The sequence below is a fragment of the Globicephala melas genome, chromosome 16, assembly GCF_963455315.2.
Source record: "Globicephala melas chromosome 16, mGloMel1.2, whole genome shotgun sequence".
Lineage (NCBI taxonomy): Eukaryota > Metazoa > Chordata > Mammalia > Artiodactyla > Delphinidae > Globicephala > Globicephala melas.
In genome coordinates this window covers 328,240-351,109 of record NC_083329.1, presented here as the reverse complement: position 1 = coordinate 351,109, position 22,870 = coordinate 328,240, and the positions used below count along the sequence as shown (strand labels likewise).

The following is a 22,870-nucleotide window of genomic DNA, read 5'->3' as shown; positions in this document are numbered from 1 at the left end:
GCCCTGACGCCCTGACGCCCGAGCTCACGGCAGCCCCGTCCCCGCCCCCTCCTGGTCCCCAGAACCCCACCCAGGGGCGGCGCACACCCTGCTCTCCACCCCAGGCAAGCCCCGCATTTTCACATCACTGGGGGAGCCGTTGAAGGACCCCAAGAGGCGGACGCCCAGAAAGTCGTCTGCTAAAGGGCCCATGTCTGTGACGTCTGTGGCCTGTGGCCAGGCCGTCCTGGAGGTCTGGGGGGGGGGGCCTCGGTCACCGACACCCCCGCTTCGCTCCCAGGGGAAGCCTCTAGTAAGCCTGTGGGAGGGTCCCGGGGGTGCCTGCAGTGTCCTCCGTTCTGATGACAGCACTTCCGAGGAGGCTGGGCCACAGCCCAAGGGCAGCGGTGGGACCAGCACTCCGAGCACATGCTCACCATCCAGCAAAAGGCCTTCACATCTAGGAGCGGGTGAGACAGAGGGCTGTGGGTTGAGACCCTCCACAGCTGGGTCTTCTCCACCCTTGGGGCCAGGTTACCCTGTGTCTCTCCAGGGTCCCAAGGGCAGGGCCCGTCCTCCTCTGGGGGGTCTGTACTGCGAAGGAGTCATTCTCCCCAGGCCACCAGGTGGGCAGCAAGGGCAAGGGCCAGCAGCTTGGTGATGGGGGGCTCTGCATTCTTTCTTGGAAACGCGCCATTTAAAGACCCTAAGGCGTGTCTTCCTAGATGCAGAGCCAGGACTCCCTGATAACTGAAAACTGTAATTTCTCCAAATCTGGTCTGAGTGGGACTTGGCTTTGGGGACCATGTCCTTTAGGTTGTGTGACTACAGTCACACACAGGATGGCAGTGAGAGCCCCCCCATACCGTGTGCACGCTTGGGAAACTGGAAAGCAAAATGGAGATGCCCAGGGAACAGCTCACGACCAGCTGGGACCCTTGGTTTCTGGGGGATGCTCTGCTTTGTCTGCTTACGGACAGTTCAAAGTTCCCTCGGGTCTCTGCCACAAATGTGCCCTGCATGCAGCCCATTTGGGAGGGGACCGAGGGACCCCGACCCTGAGGACCCTTTGCAGCTCCTCTGGAGCGAAGGTGGGGGCCACCTGGCCATCCCGAGGGGCCTCCTGCCCCCTGCTAGGGACCTCCTGCCCCCTGCTAGGGACCTGTCGCCTCTCTGCAATCAGGGGTGGATTCTTCCCCGGGAACCCACGTTGCCGCGTGTGACCCACCCCCCCTTCCTCTGTCCAGCGAAGGAGAAGCCGAGCGTGGACTCAGACGAGCTCTCGCAGAGCAACTTTGAGGTGGGGTTTCGGCCTCAGAAGTCGGTAGCAGCTGGGAGGGAGCAGCCCCAGGCAGAAGAGGCCCGGCAGCAGGGCGGGGGCCTGGCTGGGGGCTCTGAGGCAGTGGCACGGCTAGCCCGGCCCCCAGAGGGCGGCCCATCCGTGAGCCCAGGCCCAGGCGGCTTGCAGAGCTGCAGCCCCGGCTGGTGCAGCGCCTTCTACGAGGCCGACTGCTTCAGCGCCGACGTGCACTGCTACGTGAAGGAGCTGGCGAGGCAGAAGGCCGCCGGGTGCCCCGCCGCCAATGCCCAGAGCCCGGTGAGTCCCGGGCTCCTGTCCACCGCTGGAAGGGAGGGTGCTCGGCCCCAGGGCACCGTGGGGCGTGAGGACGGGTTCACGCTGGAGCTCCCAGTACCTCGGGTGACAGGAGGGCCCCCATGTCTCCCAGCCCTGGTGCCTGTCCGTCACCAGCAGCCACCACGCTGGCTGGGCCCTCCCTGCGTGTCCTCCCGGGGCTGTGCTCATCTGCATGTGGCTGGGCCCCTCCCTGCATGTCCTCCCGGGGCTGTGCTCATCCACATGTGGCTGGGCCCCTCCCTGCGTGTCCTCCGGGGCTGTGCTCATCTGCACGTGGCTGGGCCCCTCCCTGCGTGTCCTCCGGGGCTGTGCTCATCTGCACGTGGCTGGGCCCCTCCCTGCGTGTCCTCCGGGGCTGTGCTCATCTGCACGTGGCTGGGCCCCTCCCTGCGTGTCCTCCCGGGGCTGTGCTCATCTGCACGTGGCTGGGCCCCTCCCTGCGTGTCCTCCGGGGCTGTGCTCATCTGCACGTGGCTGGGCCCCTCCCTGCGTGTCCTCCGGGGCTGTGCTCATCTGCACGTGGCTGGGCCCCTCCCTGCGTGTCCTCCCGGGGCTGTGCTCATCTGCACGTGGCTGGGCCCCTCCCTGCGTGTCCTCCCGGGGCTGTGCTCATCTGCACGTGGCTGGGCCCCTCCCTGCGTGTCCTCCGGGGCTGTGCTCATCCGCACGCGTTCCCCACCCCCGTCTGGGAAAGGAGGCGGCTTTCCTCTGTTTTGGCTCCTTGGCCACCAGGGGACACGTGGCAGGAGGTTACCTCACGCTGGTGACCACAGTTGGGTTTGGGCATCAAGGTCAGCCCTCAGGCAGCACCACAAGATGGAAAGCAGCACAGAAGCACCTGGCCCGTGGCGGTCAACTCGGGCCAGGCCCCAGGGGCGTCTCTGGTGCGCAGCGCACTGCCGCCCGGCTCAGGGGCAGCCTGGGCTCCTCCCGGGTCAGCAGGGCGAGGGGACGCCCTAGGCTGGAGAGTGTCCGGGCCTGGCCAGCCCGTGTGCAGGGCAGCCCCACAGAGTTCTGCACCCAAGGTTGCTGCCCGTGCCGTTGGGGGTCTGCCCCCCAGTGACCAGGAGCCCTGACCTGGGCTGCAGCCCCACTCCTGAGTGGCCAAGAACTCAGGCCTGACCTGGCTGCATCCTTCCCCCCGTGACCAGGGGCTCCCACTTGGGCCACAGCCACACAGGGCCCGGGCCCCAGGGTAGCAGACAGGAGGGAGCTGTCAGCGCCCTGGCGTCCCACTCCTGCCCGCACCCTCACCATCTGCAGCCTCCGAGCCGTGAGCCCCAGGAGCTGCACCTCCACTCATGTCAGCACCGTCCGAACCTTCTCGCTTGGTTGCTAGTCCCAAGCTAGAAAGAGACCTGCCTGCCTCGGGCCTGGAGCACCGGGCACGGGCCTGTGTGCTTGGGAGTCGTGCTGCCCCCTCCGGGTTTCCTTAAAGCCGGGCCCCGAATGTGCTTGGCGTCGCGCACTGGGGGAGTGGGGGGGCTGCAAGGACTCGGGCCTCCCGTGGGGACTGGTGAGGACAGCTGGCACGGCAGACATCCACCAGACACCCTGGCCCACCAGTGCAGTATCCAGGTTGGGGAAGCCCGAGGCCTCTGTGTCGGAGTCCAGAGCTCTGACCAGGAGAGGGTGCCCCCGGCCCCCTTACCGACCCGTGAGCCCCGGCCTCCTTCCTCCCACCTCAGTGCCCTTTCTTTGCTGTGCATTTGTGCACAGTGCAGCTCACTCGAAGTTACTAAGTGTCGTGGTCCCGTCCCCAGCGGCCTTCCACAGAGAGTGCCAGCGCGGCAGGGTGCTACTGCTCCGCCTGCCGTCACAGAGGAGGAGGTGGGGGAGGCGGGGGGCGGGGGGGGGCGGTTAAGGGACTCGCAAGGCTGATGAGAGGCCAGAGTGCAGCATCAGCGACGGGGCAGCGCTCACGACAACCCCAAAACAAGTGCAGCCCTCGTAACCGAGTATGGAGCAGGTCCTCCCAAAATGGAGCCGCTCTGACACTGAAGGCTTCTGAGGAGCCTGGGGTCTCGGCTGGCATGAAGGGGTCCATGGGCACAGCGTTTGCTGTGAAGTGGTTACAAGAGGTGGGGGACAGCCTAGTGTGCCCCCATAGACCTCCTAGTTCTGTCAGCCGAGAGAGCCCGGAAGCAGTGACACCCCAGCAGCAGTGAGTACACCTAGTGCCTGGTTCTTGGTTTCTAATACCGTTCTCAATCAAAGGAACCAGGGCTCCTTGGAGAAGTGGCTGATCTTGGGACTGGGACAAAAAAAAAAAAAAAAAAGGAGCCGGGAGCATCTCTGGTGCCGGAAAGTAAGGAAATGATCAAGACAATGAAGAGGGTGTGTCAGCCGTCACAGGGGCCGCGGCGGGAGCTGTAAAAGCAAGAACACAGCACTGGACTCTGGCTCACAGCGTGGGGCGTCCGTGCGTCCACACATCCACGTGTCCACGCCGATGCGGACAGCCGAATGAAAGAGGGAGAGACGGCCCTGTTTACAGAGAGGAAATCCCACCTAAAGATTCATACAGGATCCCAAGGGACCCCAACAGCCAAAATAATCGTGAAAAGGAACGAAGCTGGAGGAGTCACACTTCTGATTTCAAAACTTATTGCAAAGCTACTGTAACCAAAGCAGTGTGGGACAGGCACAGAGACAGACGTATAGACCAGTGAAATAGAACAGAGAGCCCAGGAACAAACTATCACACATAAGGGTGCCGTGACCATTCAACAAGGAAGGACAGTCTTTTCAATAAATGATGCGGGGAAAGCCGGATAACCCATGCAAAACACCGAACCAGGACCTGCACCTTACACCATATACAAAAATTAACTAAAAACCCAGAGACCCAAACATGAGAGCTAAAACTATAAAACTCTTAGAAGAAAACATAAGGGAAAGCTTCATGACGTTGGGTTTAGCAATGCTTTCTTGGATATGATGCCAAAAGCGCAGGCAACAAAAGTAAAACACAAATTGGCTTCAAAGTTAAAGCCTTCTGTGCATCAAAGGACTCCATCAACAGAGTGAAAAGGCAGCCTATGGAATGGAAGAAAATACTTGTAAACCATCTATCTGATAAGAGGCTAGTATCAAGAATATTTGAAGAACTGATGAACTCAACAATAACAAAACAAACAACTTGATTAAAACACAAGTGAAGGACTTGAATAGATTTGTACAAAGAAAATATACGAATGGCCAAAAAACGCATGAAAAGATGCTCAACGCCATTGGTCATCAGGGAAAAGCAAATCAGAACCGCAATGAGCTACCACTTTACACCCATTAGGAGGGCTGTTGGGCTTCCCTGGTGGCGCAGTGGTTGAGCGTCCGCCTGCCGATGCAGGGGACACGGGTTCGTGCCCCGGTCCGGGAAGATCCCACATGACTCACATCCCGTGAGTCATGGCCGCTGAGCCTGCGCGTCCGGAGCCTGTGCTCCGTAACAGGAGAGGCCGCAACAGTGAGAGGCCCGCGTACCGCAAAAAAAAAAAGAATGGCTATTAATAAAAGATTTTTTTAAAAAGCAGAAAACAACAGCCATCGGTGAGGATTTGGAGAAATCAGAATCTTTGTGCACGTTGGTGGGAATGTAAAATAGTGCAGCCACTGTGGGAAACAGTGTGGCAACGCCTCAAAAAATTTAACCATAGAATTCCCACGTAAGCCAGCCGTTCAGCGTCTGAATATACACCCAGAAGAATCGAAAGCAGGGACTCAAATAGATATTTGTGCACCTGTGTTCATAGCAGCGTTATTCACAACAGCCGAAAGGTGGAAACACCCCAAGTGTGCACGAATGGAAGAATGGATTCTCAACGTGCCGTCCGTCCACACCAAGGATATCGTTCAGCCTTAAAGCAGAAGGAAACTCGGGCACTTGCTGCAGCAGCCACAAACCTCAAGGACATTATTCTAAGGGAAATAAGCCGGTTCGAAAGGACAGATACTACACGATTCCACTTACAGGAGGTCCCTGGAATAGTCAGTCAGCCAGGGGCTGGGAGCTGCTGCTCAATGGGGACAGTGTCAGTTTGCGAAGATGAAAAACGTCCGGAGATGGTGGTGGCGATGGCTGCACAGCGGTGTGAATGAATGTACCTGATGCCACTGAGCTGCACGATGAGAAATGGTTCAATGGCAAATTTTATGTTATGTATATTTTGTCACGATTAAGAAATTTCAAAATAAAAACATGTTTAATGAATCGGGAGGGGTGAGCACTGGGGACTTGAGCGTGAAATGAACTTGCAGACTCACTGGAGCTGAATCTAAATAGGGAAGGGACGCTGGGGGTCCCCGATCCTTGGTGGGCTTCCCGTGCTCCCCCCAACTCCGAGCCCAGGTGTCCACAGCGTCCCACCAGAAGCACTGTGTTGTCACCCTGACCTCAGCTGGACCACAAGACGGGACCCCTGCTGACCAGGGCTGGCGAGTGGCAGGGCTGGGAGCCCACATACCCCCGGAGCAGCCACCAGCCCCAGGGAGGACGGGGCCCCTTCAGAGGCAGCTCCACGCGGACTTGCCCACAGCCTCCTCTCGACAGTGCTGGGCGGGGTGGGGGACTGGTCCCTGTGTGTCCTCTGAAGGCACGGGTCATGTCCTGTGACATCAAAAGTTACATCCTCTGGCATCACAGGTCACAACCTCTGATGTCACAGGTCACGCTCGCCGGCAGCATCACATCCTTGTGGACCCCTGTGGACAGGCAGCCCCGTCATCAGCCTGTGTCGTGTTCAGGGCCGTGGACGGTGGTGCCAGTGGGTCCACTGTGCAGGTGCCTGGTTAGGGCCGAGGGGCCTGTCCTCGATCCCATGCTATCCTGGGGTGGCTGCTCCCTGGAGGGAGACATGCCCACAGGTGAGCCCCGGGTGCCCCCCCCGCATCGCACGTCGATCGTCCTTGAAGGTGGACGCTGAGACCAGCTCAGGTCCCAGATCTGCTGGGCCAGCATCTGTTCTTATTTGCTCGTGATCCCGTGGTTGGGTCCCACCGTCACTCTGCGGGCGGCTCACGTGGGGGACAATCCGGAGGGGGTGAGGTGGGCTGGGAAACGCCGGAGGGTGTCCAGTGGCCATGTTTCTCCCTTTCTCCTGCTCACCTGGGAAGGCGTGTCTCCTGGAACCTGAGTGCATGCAGGTGAGTGCCCTGTGCCCTCCCCTGCCTCGCGGGTGGGTTGGGTGACCCCGGCCACAGTTCCACTCTCTTTGAGACCCACTGTGTCTCTTTCAAACAGGGGCCTCAAGAGAACACAAAAGGCATAAAACAGCTAGTGGACATGTTTCACATTTGCTGCCCAAAAAGAGAGTGCGCGTACAACAGGCCAGGCGCTGGGGCGGGCGGGGCAGCTGGAGGGCAAGCGGGCGGCTCCTCCCATCGCTGACCACACAGCAGCGTCTGTCCACCCGGCACCGCCGTGCGTGTGGGCACAGCCATGGCCCTGGCCGTGATTTTGTGTGGCCAGCGCTGTGGGCATCCCCCAGGCCAAGGGAGCCAGTCAGAGCACCCGGCTCGCCTTGTAGCTCACACGGGCTTTGCTCCCAGCGTTTAGGTGGATGGCACTGATGTCTGTTCTTCCCTCTTTCTGTCTCTGACGTCTCGTCTTCCAACTTCCTTCCTGTTTTATTTGTTTACTTCTTCATATTTGTCCGCCTCAGGGCCACCTTAAGTCCAGTAGCCGCTGGGCCCAAACTGTGCCTCAGACCATCCTCATCTGTTTGTCCAGTGAACTGATGCTCTTTTAATTCTATGAGAACAACCCTTGGTCGGGTTAGGCCGGGAGGAAATACCTAAACCAAACTGATTCTGAGTATTTCATTTAGACCTACCAGTCTGCCTCGGCCTGGGGGCCACGCCTGCCTGTGGGCCTGCCGGGCTGTGGCCATGAGGGTGACACCAGCTAACACCAGCCGCCCTGTGAATCTTGGTTCGTGTAGATTTATCCTTAAAATCAGTCAAAACGGTCCTTTTCTGAGAGTCAGTCTGCAGTTCAGTGATGAGAGAAGTGGCCCTGACAGACTTCACGCTTTATAAACCAAGGTGACGGAGGCACTGACGGCGGCCCCCGCCATGCCCGCAAGCCCCTGCTGGGGAGTTTTCTCAAGTCAGCATCTGGGCAGCGGCCCGGGTGTGAAGGGCTGGACCTGAGCTGTGCCCTGGAACGCAGGCCAGGGTCCCCGCCACCGTCCTCGGGAAGCCAGGGCCACCACGTAGCAGGCATGGGGGAAGGGGAGCCGTGCAGACCCTTGGGCCTCGCGGAGACAATGCCAGGCAGCAGAGGGTGATGGCACGGGGCCACCTCGCCCACTGGCGAGCCCCGAGGCACGGCCCCTGCCCCCCAGCTGCCCTGGCCTGGAGTCCCCCCCCAGCCCCGTGGGGCTGCCTACGACCGTCGTTAAAACACTAGCACGTGGACAAGGACGACCACGTGAACCACCGGTTTTCAGTGAAACCACCAGACAGAAGGGATTCGGGTGTTTAAGTAAAAGTGTCACAGAACTGTCCAGAAATAGACGCTCTCGACAAAGCTAAGTCCATCGCTGTGGGACGATGGCATGGGGGAACCTTGTCTGGACTGCGTGTGATCAGACCCCCCAGAACGAATGCCCAGATGCTCGGCTGTCAGGGTAGAGCTTCTCCAAGCACGGCCGACTAGGACCTGGGGGGTCACCTTGACCCTCGTGTTAACAGCAAGTGGTCTCCCCAGGGGTCTGAGCGAGCCCCTGGCCTCTGCCCCCAGCCCAGCCCCTGTCTGTGGCCTGTCCGCCTCCAGGTCCCAGCAGAAGACCCACCAGAACCCAGGGGCCAGCTCACAGGCACCCCCAAGGCTTCCCAGAGCCCACTCCTGCCCCAGAATCACGGGCTCCTCTCCCACCCCTGAAGGGGGCAGTCCGGCCCCCAGGGCTTCCCTCCCCCCATGTGAGAGGAGAACGTGCAGATCCTGCAGCAAGGGGCTGGGACCCGCCGTGCTGGGCACACGAAGCAGAACTGGGGCGCCCTCGGCTCCCCTGCAGCCTGCAAGTCTTGGTCTCGCTTCCCTTGTGGAGACCTGGCCTGGCTGAAGCCCCCGCTGTCTTTGGGTTTCTGGACGGAAGCACCAAGTGGGCAGCGGGGGCTCAAGGGGGCCTACACGGTGGGCTCGGGGGGGACGGTCTTGATGGGTCAAGTGGGGTCTGCGACGCTGGGCGTGTCCAAACCTCATGTTCAAAGCAGGGCGGCCGAGCGCATGGGGGGCTCGGGAGGCACCCTGGCCCACAGGGGTAGGCTCGGGCTGCACCGCAACGGGGGTCCTGAGGGGCAGAGGCCAAGCGTGGGGTGGGGATCTCAGGGTGTGTGCCTGGGACCACAGAGAGGCCTCAGGACCACTCGTGCCCGTGAGGACAGCCACTGCCTGCTGTGTGGACCTGCCCTGAAGACCCCACCGGAGGCCAGTCCCCAGGGCCAGAGAAAGCACAGGAGGCATGGACCTAGGCCCCCCGGCCCCCAACAGTGGAAGGCAGGCCCTCCGTGGCCCGGACCCACGGGCAGTGGACGTGCCCCACCCCGCTCTGCCCACCGTTCCTCCTGGGCGGCTGATGGGGGCGGGCCACCTGGGGGCGTTAGGAGAGGCTGACACCGCTGCCTCACACATTTGGCCTCGTTTTTTAAGCGAGTCCATCGCATCTGGTTCTTCCCAATTAGTTTACTGAGACATTTGCTAACCTGTCTGGATGTCCGGTTCCATTGACCAGACGCAGATATCCCTTCTCTCTCCCGACGGCCAGCGTCGGGGTCCTGCGTGCAAACCTGCTTCCCCTGAACTACCGAGGGGTGGGCGCCTGGGGCTCATGGCTCTTTCCTCTCCAGGAGCTGGAGCAGCAGCTCATGATAGAGAAGAGAAACTTCCGGAAAACCCTCAAGTTCTACCAGAAGCTCTTACAGAAGGAGAAGCGGAACAAAGGTAGCCTCGCTGGACGTGGGCCGGGGCCGGGGTTGGGGGCCGCTTTGGGCTGACTCTGCCCGCCCTCAGGCTCGGAGGTGAAGACCATGTTGTCCAAACTGAAGGGGCAGCTGGAAGAGATGAGGTCCAAGGTGCAGTTCCTCGGGCTGGTCAAGAAGTACCTACAGGCAAGGTCCCCACTCCCCTCCATCCAGAGGCCTAGCGCTCACAGGGCTCCTCCCGCTAAAACCTTGGAAATCGGTCCCTGTGAAAACATACACCCCCCTGCCGAGAGGCCACCCCGCCCCCCGGGTCAGGGGCGGGGTGACCTGGCAGCAGGTCAACCCGACAGTGCTGACTCGCGCCCCAGGTCATGTACGCGGAGCGGTGGGGCCTGGAGCCCTGCGCCCTGCCCGTGATCGTGAACATCGCGGCCGCCCCCTGCGACACACTGGACTTCAGCCCCCTGGACGAGTCTTCTTCCCTCATCTTCTACAACGCCAGCAAGCGCCCGCGTGGCGGCCGGCAGAGGAAGGCCCGCGTCCTGCAGGCTGGCACGCCGCTGGGGCTCATGGCCTACCTCTATTCCAGGTGCAGCGGGGAGGGAGGGCGTCTCTGTGCCCCCCAGGCCTTCGGAGACAAAAGCAGGGAGAAAACAAATAGGCCCTGCGGTGCAGGGCAGGGGGTGAAAGAGGTGAGAACTCTCACCTGCCCTCATCTGAGACGGGTTTGCACTTTTATCTAGAAAGTTCCCTCTAAGTCGCCTGTGTCGGCTCCCACTGGCCTCCAGGTCCTTGGCCGAGTGGCTTCAGGGCCACGGGCCCTACTGGACCCGCACCTGTGGGCCTGGGCGTCTGGGTCAGGTGTGCGGCCACCGTGACTAACAGCCCGGTGGGCTTCTGAACCTGAACGCAGCCGGGAGCCTCAGGGGTACCTGGACCCCATCCGCTTTCCTAAGTCAGACACCCCATAGTTAACGTTGGGCTCCCCGGGGCTGTGGTGAGGTTGGCCCCAGCCAGCTCTCTGCAGCGTTTCTGGGCATCAGCAGGGCTTAGGCTCACGGGATCCCCTAATAATGCAGGTGCGCGGGCTCACCTACCGCGGGAAGGGCCAGGCCCCTCCGTCCAGGGTCACAGGGGCCCCCGGGCCACACCCAACCCTGCCATCCCTCCGTCTGTCCCGCCAGCTCCACCTGGTTGTTGGGCACAGGGCGGCCTCCTCCAGGGCCCGGCCCCCATCAGGGCTGGGTACAGACCTCACCCCAGTGTTGACTTTTAGGGACTCATGACACCACGTCGGAGCCCCTGGGGTCTTCGGGCTGCAGGCTGTGGTGACCCCAGACTGCTGGCTCTTGGCGGGGAGCGGGGACCCTCCCGGGGCAGCTGACTCTCCCTGCTCCCCGGCTCGTTCCCCCGAGGTGGGCTGACTGGGGCTCCTGCTCGCGGGGCTCCAGGCTACCCCTCAGACTCCAGCCTCCTCTGCAACGTGGGCTGTCACACGCCGCCACAGGCACTGTGCTTTCCAGAAGATGAGAGCGCGTGCATGCGCCCCGGTATCACAGGGCGTGCCGCGCATCCTGTGTGAGCACGGCATCTCCGAGGGGGCGTGGGCTCATCCCTGCAGACCCCGCGGGTGTCCCCTCTGCGGGATGCTGAACCCGGGCTGCCTAGTCTCCAGCCTGAGCCAGGCTGCAATGTCCCAGGCAGAGGCTCCCTCGTTCCTGGACCCCCACCTCTTTCTCGCTGCCCTGGCTCCCTGCACCCAGAGGTGGGGGACCCTCCCGCCCTCAGTGGCCTGTCTCCTAACCCAGCGATTTCCGGCTGGGGCTGGGCCACTGCTCCGGCTCAGCTTTCCGAATCGTTTCTAAAGGACACAGTGAGGCCTTAACAACGGATGTTACCAAAGTCCTCGGGCTCGCAACATCCAGGGATTTCTAACGTGACCACTGCTCCCCCCACTTACTTCTGAGCGGCGCTCCTGCTGGCCTCCCTCCTGGCAAGGGGCTCACGCGCACATGCGCCCGTGTGCGCCCACCCCGGGACGGCGGGGCTGGGGGAGCCGGGCCGCGTCCTGGCGGCTGACTGCCCTCTCCCCGCAGCGACGCCTTCCTGGAGGGCTACGTGCAGCAGTTCCTGTACACCTTCCGGTACTTCTGCAGCCCCCACGACTTCCTGCACTTCCTGCTGGACCGCATCAGCAGCACCTTGTCCAGGTACCCGCCGACCCTGACGAGGACGAGGCCAGAGCCAGAGCCGCCGGGAAGGCCCAGGCGAGGGCAGAGAAGGGGAGCGGGGCGCAGACGGGCCACGGGAAAGGGGCAGGAGTGTCAGGAGGGGCCGGCGGCTGGGGAGGGGGGAGGCCGAGGGCGGGGGCTGGGACACGTGGGAAGACGGTGAGCGCCAGGCCCGTGGGCTGGGGGAGGGCAGCTGGGGGGCAGGGAGGGTCCCGCGGGCCTCAGCCGGCAGGTGGGGTCAACAAGGGAAGGGGTGGTGGGCAGTGCTGGACGTGCTCTGGCCCTCTGAGCTGGCCTGTCCTTGCCCCCCACACTCCACACAAGCCCAGGCCAGGAGCCCTGGGAGGGGAGGGACTCACGGGAGACCCCAGCCCCCTGCTTCCCCACACGCGGAGCAGGGCTCCCGCCCTGCCTCTCGGGACGCCTTCCAGCCCCTGGGTGCCGTCTGTGAGGGTGGCAGGGGCTCCAGGACGGGCACCAGGTGGGCGGGCTCAGACCCCAGCGCTCAGACCCCCATGCACACACTGGCGTGGGTGCGACGCCAGGCGGGCGCGGGTGACCTGCATGGCTCAGGCCTCCATCTGTCCCCAGGGCCCACCAGGATCCCACCTCCACCTCCTCCAAGATCTACAGGCGCAGCTTCTGCCTCCTGCAGGCCTGGCTGGAGGACTGCTATGCCGTGGACTTCAGGAGGGACGCCGGGCTCCTGGGGAGGCTCCAGGACTACCTCGCCTCCCAGGTGAGGGCGCGGCTCGGGGAGCGGGGCCACCACCCCTCTGGAGCAGCGGGCGACCCCGCGTGCTTCTGCCCAGATCCTGCCCTTGGACGGCTCCGCAGAGCCCCTGTTGAGCCTCCTGGAGGTGGGCACCGAGCGGCGGGCTGAGGGCGCCCCACGCAGCACAGACCTGCAGGACCCCAAGGAGGCGGAGGACACCGCCAGGCCCCTCAACGCCCTGTGGAAGAGGCTCTCAGAGGACGGCATCTCCCGGAAGGTGCGGCCTTTCCCGGGGAGCCGGCGTGGGGACACCACCTACGCAGGCACACACACTCCTGTGCTCATGTGCACACACACGTGCCCTGGTACACACACACACGGGCAGGCACACGTGCACAAACGGGCACGCGCTCCCCGTGTTGCCGGTCCTGGGCACCAGCCCTCTGGCCCTGGACAAGGACAGCAGAGGGCCAGCCAGGGGCTCAGAGCACCCCGCCTCCCTGACTCTGCGGCCAAGGCGGGGCCGGGAAACGGCCTGGTACGGGAGCAGGGTTGAGGGAACCTCACCATGATGCGTGCAGACAGCCCCATCCATGAAATGACCAGGACAGGCGTCCTCGACCCAGCACGGCTGCGGGCGGGAGGGATTTGCCACGTGGCTCTAGCTGAGCCAGGCTGCGAGGGCCTGGGCCTGGGCCCACCCCCCACCCTGCCCTAACCTGGACGGGACCCTCCGGGGCTTGGTCTTCCTGCCCTGCAGAGCTTCCCCTGGCGGCTGTCCCGGGGCAACGGGCTAGCGCTGCCCCACAAGGAGCGCCAGTACAGCATCGCATCCGCCCTGCCCAAGCCCTGCTTCTTCGAGGACTTCTACGGCCCCTATGCCAGGGCCAGCGAGAAGGGGCCCTACTTCCTGACCGAGTACAGCACCCACCAGCTCTTCAGCCAGCTGACGCTGTTGCAGCAGGTGAGGGCGGGGGCTGACACTGTTGCAGCGGGTGAGGGCGGGGCTGACACTGTTGCAGCGGGTGAGGGCGGGGCTGACACTGTTGCAGCGGGTGAGGGCGGGGCTGACACTGTTGCAGCGGGTGAGGGCGGGGCTGACACTGTTGCAGCGGGTGAGGGCGGGGCTGACACTGTTGCAGCAGGTGAGGGCGGGGGCTGACACTTGCAGCAGGTGAGGGCGGGGGCTGACGCTGCGGCAGCGGGCAAGGGTGGGCGCTGAAGGCCCTCAGCAAGAGAGCGCCAGGTGCACAGGCCCCACGAGGTCCCACAGGGCACACACACACCCTGCGTGCTGGAGGGCGCCCTGCCCTGCAGGCTGGGCGGGGAGCCGCGTGTGCTAGGCCCTCCCTCCTGAAACTGGGTGCCCAGCCCCCAGCTGCCCCTTCCCAGGCCCCCAGGCATCCTGGGCCCCCATCACCCCCCCCCGCCACTGTTGTCTGGGTAGCCGTGCAGAGTCCCTGGGGGCCCAGCCCTGTGACTCCCGTGCCCCCCGTCCCCCCTTGGGCCCCGGCTCTGCCTGACCTCTGCGTCCTTGTCCCCGGCAGGAATTGTTTCACAAGTGCCACCCCGTCCACTTCTTAAACTCTCGGGCCCTGGGCGTCACGGACAAAAGTGTGGCCGTCCCCAAGTGAGTGTCCGGCGTGGCTGTCAGAGAAGCCTGGGATGCAGGGCTGGCCGGAGGGCCTTGGGGCCTCACCCAAGCGTCTCCTGGACACGCCCAGCACAAGGGCGACGCCTGCGGTGCGCGGCTGGCCCCCGCCTCGCAGGCCCGTCCCGCCAGCCTCCTGGGCCGGGCGCCACCCGGGGCCGGGCTGGGACGTGCGCCTGCGTCTCTTGCAGAGCCAGCTCCTCCGGGTCTCTGTCGGCCGAAGCCTGCAGTTTATTTCTGCCTAGCTACGTCCAGGACACGTACCTGCTACAGCTTCTGAGAAGCGCAGACGACGTCAGCACCTGGGTGGCCGCCGAAATCGTGACCAGCCATACCTCCAAGGTTGGCGCCCTCAGCTCTGGCCCCAGCGCAGAGTCGGGGCTGCTGGCAGCAAGGGCACCTCCCTGGGAGACCCCCCTGCTGGGGGTGCACGGGGGCTCCAGGCCCACCCAGGCCTGTCCCCGCGGCGCGGACACGCAGACCTCACGCAGGCACAGCCCCGCTCACAGCTGGACGCGGCGTCACACACACACTAACGCGGCCCCCGCGTGCTCCCACACTCCTCCTGCCTCGGTCGCGACCCAGGGCCGGGAACTGGCCCGCTGGCCTGAGCTCTCGTGGCCACTGTCACAACAGCACGGGTGCATGTGTGTCCTCGGCCAGTTTGTGGAACAAATGAAACACTGGTCAGTGGTCCCATCAAGGGGAGGTTCCTCTGGGTCCCACAGGCCTCGGCCTGGACCGACGCCCCTGCTTCAGGGCCAGCACCTCCCTCAGGTCCCACCCAGGCAGGAGGGGCAGCAGGTGGGCCTAGCACCCCAGAGCGCGCCCAGGGAGCACACTGCTGCCAGGGCCTCGGACGTCCTTCCGCCGGAGGCCAGACGCAGGCGGGGGTCACAGGGTCCTGCCTGTAGGGCGTGGCCACGTGGAAGAACCGGTGGGAACCACGGGGCTCCTGCTGTGTCACCCGGCCCCTTCCCGCGGGTGCACGCCCACTGCCTCCCAGGCCCAAAGCATCAGCTCCCCGGGCAGGAGCCGCTGGAGTGGGCTGAGCACGAAGGGGGAGCTCGGGGTGGGGGACCCTGTTCTGTCCCAGGAGCTGCCCCAGAGCCCACCGTGGCCACCAACTCCCCGAGAGACGGTGAAGCCCGGACGTGCCCGTTCTGGCATTAGGAGCCTCTGCACTGTCTTTCCTTTTCTAGTTTCCTCTGTGTCCCCCAAGCCCCTAGGGGCAACCCCAAGGCCCATGAACAAGTGCCGAGTTTTCCACTCTTTCCCCTTTTCGGGAGAATTTTCTTTAAGGGTTTAGCAGCTGACAGACTGACCCGTCCTCACTTCTGCCAGGATGTGGCCTGGCCCCCTCCCCGACCCGGTTTGTTCCGATCCACGACGTTATCATGAGAGACATCAAAGTGCAGCTTCCGATCAGGGGTATCACACGAGGCCTGGGTGCTCGGGCTTCCCAGGGGACCTCGGCTGCCAGGGAGTCCTCACCCCAGAGCCTCTGCAGCTGCCCCGCCCACAGGTCACCACGAAGGGGCGCCAGCGTCCCCAGGCCACAGGACGGAACGGTCTTCAGACCCACCTGGGACGCACCCGGGGTCAGCGCCTGGCGGGAAGGAACCACTGTTGCAGTGACCAAACTCCCCCCATTGCGTGAGCGGCTCCCCCGTCCCCGCGAGCAGAGGTCGGAGGGAGGACTGTTCACGGGGCAGTTCCGCCTCAGCAGGGACAGGACAGCGCAGGGGCCGAGCGGAGACAGCGCCAGGAGTTCTCAGGAAGCCACGCGGGCACCTCCGGCGAACACGCTGATCAAGTTCTGACGCGCTGTCTCACGCACTGGGCCCCTCACCACGCTGCCGGCACAACCCGGAGGCTGACTTCTACATTCGTAAACTCTGCTCTCAGAAAAATTTGTCAAAACTCAAATTTTGAGCCGGAGAATGTAACGGAAGACTAGTAAAAGCCCTCAGTGGTAACAGTGCGTTCCTTCCAGATCACATCCCGGGGTGGCGGGGTGGGGCGAGACAGTGCAAACACAAGGTCAAGGAGAAAAGGAAACAGTGTGAAGTTTCTCACCTTCAAGAAAAGCTTCCCTTTTTGTAGATGAATAATGGTGGGACCCGGCTTCATCAGACAGGTGTAAAAGTGACGGAACACGACAGCCAAGAGCAGGAGGCAACCTCATATCCGGTGATGCACGAACGGATGAACAACGTGGGGCATCACCCACCCTGTGAAAACATTCAGCCCCACGAGGGAACCAGATGGGGACACAGGCCACGACGGCTGAGCCCGGAGGGCAGGACGCCGGTCACAAGAGCAGACCCACCGTGTGACCTGACCTGACCGGTACGAGGCTCAGCCGTGAGCGGACAGCTCTGCCTGGACGGGCTGGAAATCGCCTACTTCACATCCATCTGAACCTGTGAGGAAAATGACGAGGTGTCAACGTAAGAAGCAGGAGTGGGTAGATGTTTTTCAAGATCCTTTAAGAGGCACTCGAGCCAGACAGCTGGGAGGCAACGGTGCTGAGTGACCCCAGGGCCCGTCCTGTGACCCAGACAAGGGTCAAGCCCAGGAGAAGGGTGTCTGGTTGGGACCCGCAGGCGATGTTCCCACCTGAAGGATGTCCCTGGCCGTGGCGACAGTCCACAGGGTGAGGCAGCTCTGAAATGAGGGGTCAGCTGAATTCTCCAGAACCTTCTGGAAGTTGCTGGAACTGTGTAAAATCCACACGCTAACTGTGGGGCCGTGAGGCAGGCCCCTCAGGTCTGCTCGGAGAGGAGAATCCCACTGGGGTAGCAGGGGCTGCCGTGGGGTGTTCCCATCAAATCCGGTGAATCTGCCCTGCCGACCAGCGGCCCCTGAGGCGCTGCAACCCCGTCCCACCGTGGACTCGGCTGGGCGGACGACAAGCTGAAACCGGCTCCCCATTTGCCTCTGGACACCTCAGCTCCATCTCCCCGAGCGGGGGTGCCCTTCCCGCTCCCCCCATTTGTCCTGAGCAGAGATTTGTCCCGGGAGAGAAGTGAGATGGACTTGGCACACCTTTGTGCCTTGGTTTTCTGGGCCCCCGACGCCCTCCCCTGCACGGAGGTGGGCGCACCGCCCTGCACCCTGACACTGGCCCCTGTGCCCCGTTCCTCGTCTGAGACGGAGGACGCTGAGCGTCTTGTTCTCTGGTTTCAGCTGCAGGTGAACCTGCTCTCCAAATTTCTGCTGATCGCGAAGTCTTGCTACGAGCAGAGGAACTTCGCAACAGCCATGCAGATCCTGGGCGGCCTGGAGCACCCGGCCGTGCGACAGTCCCCTGTGAGTCACCCGGGGGGGCCTGGCTGCAGCCACGCAGTGGGCACAGACAGGGCTGTAGGAGTTTCACCTGTGCTTTTATTTTAGGCCTGGAGAATTCTACCCGCAAAGATAGCAGAGGTCATGGAGGAGCTGAAAGCCGTGGAGGTACCCCTTTGCGTGAGCTCCTGGGCCGCTCATGTCCCGGGGGAGGGGGGGATCGCCCGGCAGATCCTGCATCGTCGCGCCCACCTCACGGCCCCCCCATCATCTCCCCTGGGGCCTCGGCCGCTCACCTGGGCAGAGGCGGCAGGGTTGCTCCAGGGCCGTGATTCCAGCCTGGGGTGCAGGTGCCCTGAGGCCCTGCCTGAGTTTGGCCGACCTACATGCCTCCTGGCCGCCCCCATGAGATCCTAAACGAGGACACGCCCTCGGGATGAGGGGTGTTTCCCAGACTGATGAGGCAGGGGCGGCCTGCAGCCGGCCCCAGACGCAGTGCGCGCCGGTGGGGGGACTGTTGTGTGTCCTCGGTTGCCACCACACCCAGGGGTCTCTGTGGCCGGCCAGCCAGGCTCCCAGTCTAATTTGGGCAGTGGGGTCACCTGGCTCTTTTCTGGAGAGGAATTTGCCACCAGCAGCAGGAAGCGCACGGCTTTCTGGTGGGGGTCAGTGTTCCTTCTGTGTCCGCAAGCTTTAGACACCTGCACTCTCCCCAGCCCCAGAGCTAAGGCACACTTTGGACTGGCTGATAAACCGGGGTGCCGTAGTCCCCATGCAGCACTGCTGGGCACCTGGGCTGACCTCTCACCTGTCCGTCCCCCCCACCCCCCGCCCACGCCCCTGGCTGGGCCCCAGGTCTTCCTGAAGAGCGACAGCCTGTGTCTGATGGAAGGACGGCGCTTCAGGGCCCAGCCCACCCTGCCCTCAGCCCACCTCCTGGCCATGCACATCCAGCAGCTGGAGACAGGGGGCTTCACCATGACCAACGGGGCCCACAGGTGGAGCAAGCTCAGGTGAGGGGCCCACAGGTAAAACAAACCAGGTGAGGGATCCACAGGTGAATAAGCCAGGTGAAGGGCCCGCAGTTGCAACAAGCCAGGTGGGGGACCCAACAGCTAGAACAAGCCAGGTAAGGGGCCCAAAGGTGAGCAAGCCAAGTGAGGGGGCCCACAGGTGAAACGAACCAGGTGAGGGGCCCACAGGTGAGCAAGCCAGGTGAGGGCCGCCCCCATCTCTCCCGTTCCTCTGAGACCTGGGCCGCCTTGCCCCTCACGCAGCCCTCACCCCAGCCCAGGCCTCCACACCCTCTCCCCTGGGTGACTTCCAGCCGCCTCCTTCTCCACAGACAAGGGGTACACAATTCGCACAGTCCAGCGTCCACGGCCCCAAACGCGGCCCCAAGGTTGCCGTGACCTGCCTTCCTCCTGGGAGATCCAGGTGCACCCAGAACGCCACCTCCGTGCGACCACCCTCCCTGACCCCCCGAGCCACATCTGCCCTCTCTCCCTGCCTCTGCTGACCCCCTCGGGGCCCCTCCGTAAAGCTGTCCGGAGGATTCAGTCAGTCCCCACCGTTCAACTGCCCGGCACACCTGCTGACCCACCTGGGAGGAGCAGACTGGGGGGGCTGTCGGTGGCGACCACCACCACGGCCCTGCCAGGGACTCAGACACTCCCAGCCAAAGGCGATCGCGGCTCCTTTTGGCCTTGGAAGCCCACCCTGGGGCCGGCCGCTCCTTAGAAGCCCACCCTGGGGCCGGCCGCTCCTTAGGAGCTCCAGGCCCACGGCCCCCCGCAGCGCCCCAGGCCCGCACTGCCCTTCAGGACAGTGCCACCCTGTCTCCAGGGAGACCCTCCCCCCATGACCTTTCACCCCACTCTATCCTCTCCCCCCACTTCATCAGCCACACGGCAGCCAGGTGGAGACCGGTCAGGCCTCCTCAGGGTCCAGGGCAGACTGGTCCCTCTGAGTCTGGACTTTGACGCGGCCTGGTTGGGACAGTGCCTGACAGCAGGCTGGGAACCCACCAGCTGCAGACGCTGCCCCCGTGACTTGTGCAAACTCACGTTTCGTTTCTTCCCCCAACAAAGAAACATCGCCAAGGTGGCGAGCCAGGTCCACGCGTTCCAGGAGAACCCCTACACGTTCGCCCCCGACCCCAAGCTGCAGTCCCACCTCAAGCAGAGGATCGCCCGGTTCAGCGGGGCGGACATCTCCATCCTGGCCGAGGACAGCAGGGCTGGCGCCCACCAGGTGGCCAGCGAGAAGCACTCCAAGAAGATTCAGGACAAGCTGCGGAGAATGAAAGCCACGTTCCAGTAGCGCAGGACAGCGGGCTGGGTGTGCAGTCCACACCGAGGACAGGCCTGGGGTGGAAGGGGCCGTGCCTGCTGTGTCAGACAGGGACCCCCACGGCCCAGGAGGGGCACCGGGGCGGGAGCACGGGCTCAGACCCAGACCCGAGCGATGGTGCCAGGAGAGGCTGAGGGGGGTTTCTAAGGGAATTTTAAAATATTTAAACCGAAATAGGATAGGTAAGCTCCCCAGGAGCCAGTACCCATTTATATTTCTCAAAGATAAACAGCTTTCACCCAGTTCTCTGGCCGTTCAGCCCCAGAAACCCCGCACCCCAGCACCCAGCTCAGGCTTTAAACCCAGGCGCCCACTGAGCGGTGTTCCCACGGGTCTGGTGTACGTCTGCCCACCAACGAAGGGCCAAGACTGCCCTCTGACCCCCTGCCGGCCACAGATTCCAGGGGCCCTGAGGCTCCCCACCCTGGGCTTCCTCCCTGCCGGGCCTCCCCCTCCTCCAGCCCCAACCCCTGGCTGCTCACCCAGGCCCAGGTGCGGGTGCCAGAGCCTCGCAGCCCTTCCCACCAAGAGGCCCGGCCTTGCCTCCGTCCCAGCCCGGCCTCCTGCTGCCGGAGAGCGCCTCATGCTCCACACTGGCAGCTCCCAAGTGCCCCGTGGCCCCTGTGCCCACCGCCCCACCACCGAGAGCACTTCCTGCTGGGGCAGGTACACCTGGGCCGAGGCTCTGCTTCCAAAGCATGCAGGACTCAGACAGCCGCTCCAAAGCAGAGACACAGCCTCAGGGGCCCTGAGAGCTTCCCTCTGCCCTACCTGGGGGCCTGGGGGCTGTAGGGCCGTGGCCGGGTCCCCCCCTTCTTCAGCAGCCACGCATGTGATGCACACACCCACGCCTAGCTCCCGAGGCTGGCCATCACCAGCGCTTTCTGACGAGGAAATGAAGCCTGCTGCCTCGGTGGTACCAAGCTCTTGCCCAGGGCTGTTTCCAAACTGCGCTTGGCCAGGGGCATGGGACCAGGACAGCACGGCACACCTCCACAGCAGGAGGCCAGAGCCCTGGCACCACCCCAGGCACCAGCGTTTTTACGTCGCCAATCGCTGCAAGACCCAAGACTCTTCTTTTCAGTTTTAGAATTAGTGACTCTTCAGCGCAGCCAGCTCATGCTATTTCTAGGAAAACCACTACCTGTGATCAAACACTGTTGTCAAGATGTGTTTTCCCACATGTACTCATTTGCAACATCTATGTCCCGCTTTCGTGAGAGGCACTCCGGGCCCTGCAAACGTGGCTTTTATATGAGAATTTGGTTCTGCAGATCAGCTCCTACCTTTTCAGGATTTGAATTCAACAAAGCGCCACAAAGCCTGAAATGAAGTGAGCGTCCAGTGCAAGTAAACATTCCAACTGTAACGGGTTATCTGGGGGCGCGGCCAGGCTTCGGCTCCAGCACGACTGTCTGCATGTCGCCCTCACGCGCGGTTTACGTTTCTAAATAAAGTCGTTTCTACCAAGACGGCCTTCGCGGGTTCCTGGTGTTTACCTGCTTCGTGGGTCAGCGTGGCTTCTTCGAGCCAGACGAAGACGTCTTCAGGGCTGCTCGTGAAGGCGGGAGGGGACGAGGGACCGAGGAGGCTCAGGCCACCGCGATGTCCTCCGATGGTGCGCAGAGGGCCAAACCCCACCACCCGGGGCCCGTGAGCAGGCAGACACCCCGCTGCCCGGGACGTACCTGCCGCTGGAGGAGGAGACAGCCAACCTCCCACAGTCGCTGACCTGCCGAGGCCTCCGGGCACCACGGCCCGCGCCTGTCTGCCACAAGCCCTGCCCATCCTGGCGTCCGGCCACCCAGGCCTCGTCCGCAGCCCACAGGCCAAGCAGCAGGCTCATCGTCACCGGGGGCAGGCTGGGGCGTTCCCAGGGCTTGGTCACCACCGAAGGGTCCCAGTGGAAGAGCGGAGGGCTGGTGGACACCAACAAAGACGGGGAGATGGTGGGGTCGTGTTACTGTGGACAGGAGCTGCCGTGGTCACGTGGCTCTGGAGTCTGGGCCGGGGCGGGGTGTCCTCAGCCACCTTAGAACCACTAGACCCTGGTCCCTCTTCCTCCCGAGACACGACTAAAGCACCAGGAAGACCGGCTCTCCCTTCGCTACATCGGCTCTTATCACATCAACACGTTTTTCTGAGAACTGCCAGCCAGCACCGCAGCCAGCAACCCCCAACCCCATGCAGCCCCTCCTACGCTGAATGGAGCCCAGCCCTGTGCACCCAGGCTCTGGGGAAGCCCCCTCCACAAACGGGGTCCCACTCCCCCACGCCCAGCAGGCTGTGATCAAGCCCGAGGCAGCCCCCGGGCCGGCACCAGCACCCGCCACCCGGAGAAGGCCAGTGGGACCCCAGCAGCCAGGCTATCGCCTGGGACACGGGCTCGGAGTGGCCGGTGGTGCTGGGGTAAGTGGCCGAGGGGCTGGCTGGGCGCCGGCCACACCCCTCCCTGCGGCTTGTGTCCTTCCGCCTGCTGTCCGACACCCGCTGCAAGGACGGCGGGACTTCTCCTGGGACGGGACGGCTTGAGCTGCCACTTTCCTGCAGCCGCATCTCCTCACTGCCTCTCCCGCTCCCCAGGGGGTGGACCTCAGTGACCGTGGGAAACGCTGTTCTGAAGGGAGACTGCGCTGAAGACAAAAGAACTGCAGTGAGGACCGCACCCCGGTTGGGAGCAGCTTCTCAGGCACCAGGCCAGCCTTCTGAGGCTCCTCTGCGCACTCGCTGTGGGGTGGGACGCGAGTAGACAGTTGGAGACGAGGGCACCAGGCCTCCTACCATCCAAGACAGGATCTCACGGAGCCCAAGGTGCGAGGCGGTCAGGGACCCGAGAGACAGGTTGCGCGCAATCCACTTCCCAGCTGCCACCACACGATCTGTCGCAGCTTCGCTGACGTGTCGGGGGCTGGCTCTCTGCGGTGGGGCTCTCCTGAGCCTGCAGGATGTTTCGTGGCATCTCTGATCTCTACCCTCTAGATGCCAGCAGCACTGCCCCCTGCCCCCAGCTGTGACAACCAACAACTGTCCAGACATCGCCAAATGTCCCCTGGGGAGCAAAACTGCCCCCAGAGCCACGGGCCCAGAAGCAG

General features: G+C 63.4%; 1 protein-coding gene across 5 annotated transcripts in view; it reads left to right on the top strand.

Annotated features, from left to right (window-relative positions):
- KNDC1 (kinase non-catalytic C-lobe domain containing 1) overlaps positions 1-21,254 on the top strand; it is a 58,119-nt gene extending 36,865 nt beyond the window's left edge. For 2 of the 5 annotated variants that reach the window (XM_060286601.1, XM_060286599.1), the window contains exons 16-30: positions 349-449; positions 1,227-1,576; positions 9,464-9,557; positions 9,627-9,724; positions 9,907-10,127; positions 11,635-11,748; positions 12,361-12,508; positions 12,582-12,761; positions 13,245-13,448; positions 14,032-14,114; positions 14,327-14,477; positions 17,328-17,450; positions 17,535-17,594; positions 18,282-18,439; positions 19,517-21,254. In XM_060286601.1, the coding sequence (XP_060142584.1) occupies positions 349-449; positions 1,227-1,576; positions 9,464-9,557; positions 9,627-9,724; positions 9,907-10,127; positions 11,635-11,748; positions 12,361-12,508; positions 12,582-12,761; positions 13,245-13,448; positions 14,032-14,114; positions 14,327-14,477; positions 17,328-17,450; positions 17,535-17,594; positions 18,282-18,439; positions 19,517-19,748 (2,317 nt within the window). In that variant the 3' untranslated portion in view covers positions 19,749-21,254. Of the gene's footprint in view, positions 1-348; positions 450-1,226; positions 1,577-6,727; positions 6,758-9,463; positions 9,558-9,626; positions 9,725-9,906; positions 10,128-11,634; positions 11,749-12,360; positions 12,509-12,581; positions 12,762-13,244; positions 13,449-14,031; positions 14,115-14,326; positions 14,478-17,327; positions 17,451-17,534; positions 17,595-18,281; positions 18,440-19,516 lie in introns of those variants that run through there. The other 3 variants (XM_060286598.1, XR_009559392.1, XM_060286600.1) reach the window with 3 other exon arrangements.
- The last annotated feature ends 1,616 nt before the right edge of the window (positions 21,255-22,870 follow it).